Source organism: Trichoderma aggressivum, assembly GCF_033847375.1.
Source record: "Trichoderma aggressivum f. europaeum strain CBS 100526 chromosome Unknown scaffold_018, whole genome shotgun sequence".
NCBI classification, from domain to species: Eukaryota; Fungi; Ascomycota; class Sordariomycetes; order Hypocreales; family Hypocreaceae; genus Trichoderma; species Trichoderma aggressivum.
This window is the reverse complement of record NW_026946384.1, coordinates 620,552-622,993: the sequence shown is the minus strand read 5'-3', so window position 1 is coordinate 622,993 and position 2,442 is coordinate 620,552. Positions and strand designations below refer to the sequence as shown.

The 2,442-nt window shown below is 48.9% G+C and overlaps 1 protein-coding gene across 1 annotated transcript; it reads right to left on the bottom strand.

Moving 5' to 3' along the window:
• Window positions 1-1,144: 1,144 nt before the first annotated feature.
• On the bottom strand, window positions 1,145-2,270 carry Triagg1_5378 (transcriptional regulator family: Fungal Specific TF; the record flags this gene model as incomplete). Its single annotated transcript, XM_062899885.1, has 2 exons — window positions 1,145-1,977; window positions 2,045-2,270. 2 exons carry the CDS (start codon window positions 2,268-2,270, stop codon window positions 1,145-1,147), a joined length of 1,059 nt encoding a protein of 352 aa, XP_062755852.1.
• Between the last annotated feature and the right edge of the window lie 172 nt (window positions 2,271-2,442).

The following is a 2,442-nucleotide window of genomic DNA, read 5'->3' as shown; positions in this document are numbered from 1 at the left end:
CGCCACCACGCAAAGTAATATAGTTGAAGTCTTACAAAGCGGGATTCTCATATATCGTCCAGGTTAGTGTCCAAGTCTAGACCGCCTGGTGAATGCAGGCTAATGCCACACGAACATCGTATCCTGCCGTGCCAGCTGGAGGTTCTATGGAATACCAAAAGGACCCCGTATACGAGTAGCATCGAGGCTATGCCGGGCAGCTAACCCAGTAAGTAACAAGATGTGCATGCGACGATGCTGCCATTTCCCACTCGTCTGCATATCCACTACTCAATATCACACCAAGAAATACGAGTTACCGAACAGTACCAGGCGATACCTCATGTACTGCGGACTTTCTTGCCCGCTTGAATTGACATCCAATGGGATAGCACCAACATGTCTTTTTGGTAGGACTGCTGTGATTCATATGCACATATGTTGGCTTGTTACATCCAAAGACCGCGTTCAAGTGCAAATATAGCGCCGGCATCCAACTCCGTCACTAGAAAGAGGTAGTGATAGTACCTAATAGGAGATGCCAAAGAGAACGGTTGTCGATCCGTATCCTATCATGTCATTTCTTGGCAGGGCTCAAAAAGCTTGTTTCGCAGACCCATACCATCGATCCTGGGTACACTTCTTAAGAGGTGTGGGGGGTCGTAGTAACTTTGATCATGATCTCTTGGCATCGCTCGTGATCGTCATTGTTTCACTGCGATTAAGCGAAATCGCTTCCTTTTCAGTCCGTTTGTACGGAGTATATTCTTCTAGTAGGGGCTGACAACATGGAAGATGTATGTGCCAAGGGTGGCTTGTTAGGGTGCCACTCTCCACTTGAAGCTCTTGAATACCAACTGCTGCTTAACAACCGGTTTACTTCTAATCGAGTCAAAACTCTGTGGCTTCTACAAATTTATTCCATTTCTCCTTGAGCGCCATATGTTAGCAACAAAAAAGTTTGTACAAGTTGTTTGTCAAGCAACCTTACCCAATCCACCGTCGCTGGGCTAAGCCATCTGGCTGCCTGCAGCTGTGCCGCAATCATTGTCGAAAGAGGAGTCGATGGTTCACTCTCACCAGAAAGTGGGAGTCGAAAATGGTCCGCTATTAAAGATCTGAATAAAGATTGAGCTTCGATTCTTCGACTTTACGGTAGGGATGCTTACTGAAGATACTTGAGAATTGTGTATGCTTTGGCGCAGATCGGGCTTCTTCCCGAAAGAGACTGGAATCTGTTGGTGGTTTCGTTGAGAACCGACTGCATCTCGTAGCTTGATTCACCATCTCTGTTCTGAAGGATAGCAGCCGCCAAAGTCACTGCACCGTGGAATGCATGGAAACTCCCCAAGCCGAATCCGTACCATCGAAATTGTCGAAAGCGTTCTTCGTCAGACAAAAGCGCGTGGATATCCAGCAGAGCAGTCGCAGATGTTATGCATCTAGCCCTAGACCGTTGCAGAAAGCCGCTCTCGGCCGGTTCGCCAAACAGAGGTCGGTGGATTAGCAGATAGATTTGATGCGCATGGCTGTGCAAAATGTTCCAGTGGACTCGCTGAAATCCCTGGATCTTGTCGCTTCGAAGGTGGCTGCGATATATTGCATCCCAGCTTTCTTGCTCGCGCTCAATGGCCGCGTCAAGGGCAGCGATGCTTGCATGCGAAGGAGGCTCCACGCCGAGGATTTGGTCAGCTATCTGATCCACGAGACTGTATAGCTTGACTTTGAGAAGCATGTAGGTCATCTGGGTTGGTCCATCTGTCTGAGTTGGTAGCGAATCTGGACGTATATCATCATCGTCGACATCCATCGGTAGCCTGACTTGGAACTTTGGCAAGGCGAATAGCCCGACATTGCCGAAACACAAAGCCTGTATCATATAGAGCACCTTTAGGCAGGCCCAGCACCGTCTTCGCTGCTCGGCTTCTATGTAGTTCATCCCTAGACTTTCACCATCGACATGGCAACCCAAAGATATAGCAACATGCACAGTGAGCCCTTTAATTTTGTGTCAGTAGAAACCAAAGACGGAGAGCTGAACATGCTGAATGGCCTTGCCGCATACCTAACAGAGGCCAACTTGAACCACTCCCTTGAGAGTGGTTGATGGCATATATCATCAAAACCAAACACTGTAGAGTAGAAAGCCGGTGGCGGGACATGTAGTCGTCGGCTTCAAGGCAGCTCATAGCAGCCTTCCTGAACCGGGTGGCGATGGCCTTGACGTTGCTCGGACCATCGGCTTCTCTACCCAGGTCGTCCAGTACCCAGTCATCGTCGTCCAGTGTCATAGTCGCGAGCGACAGTATGGTGAATAACAAAGCCAGCCATGAAAGCGGGACGGATTTAGGATCTTGTAAAAAGGTTTCGTACTCGCGATGAAAAGTGGGATCGTGAAGCACATGGATCAGCGGAGAAAAGACGGCAAAGAAGCGCGACACTAAGTATTTGCAGTGCTGTTTG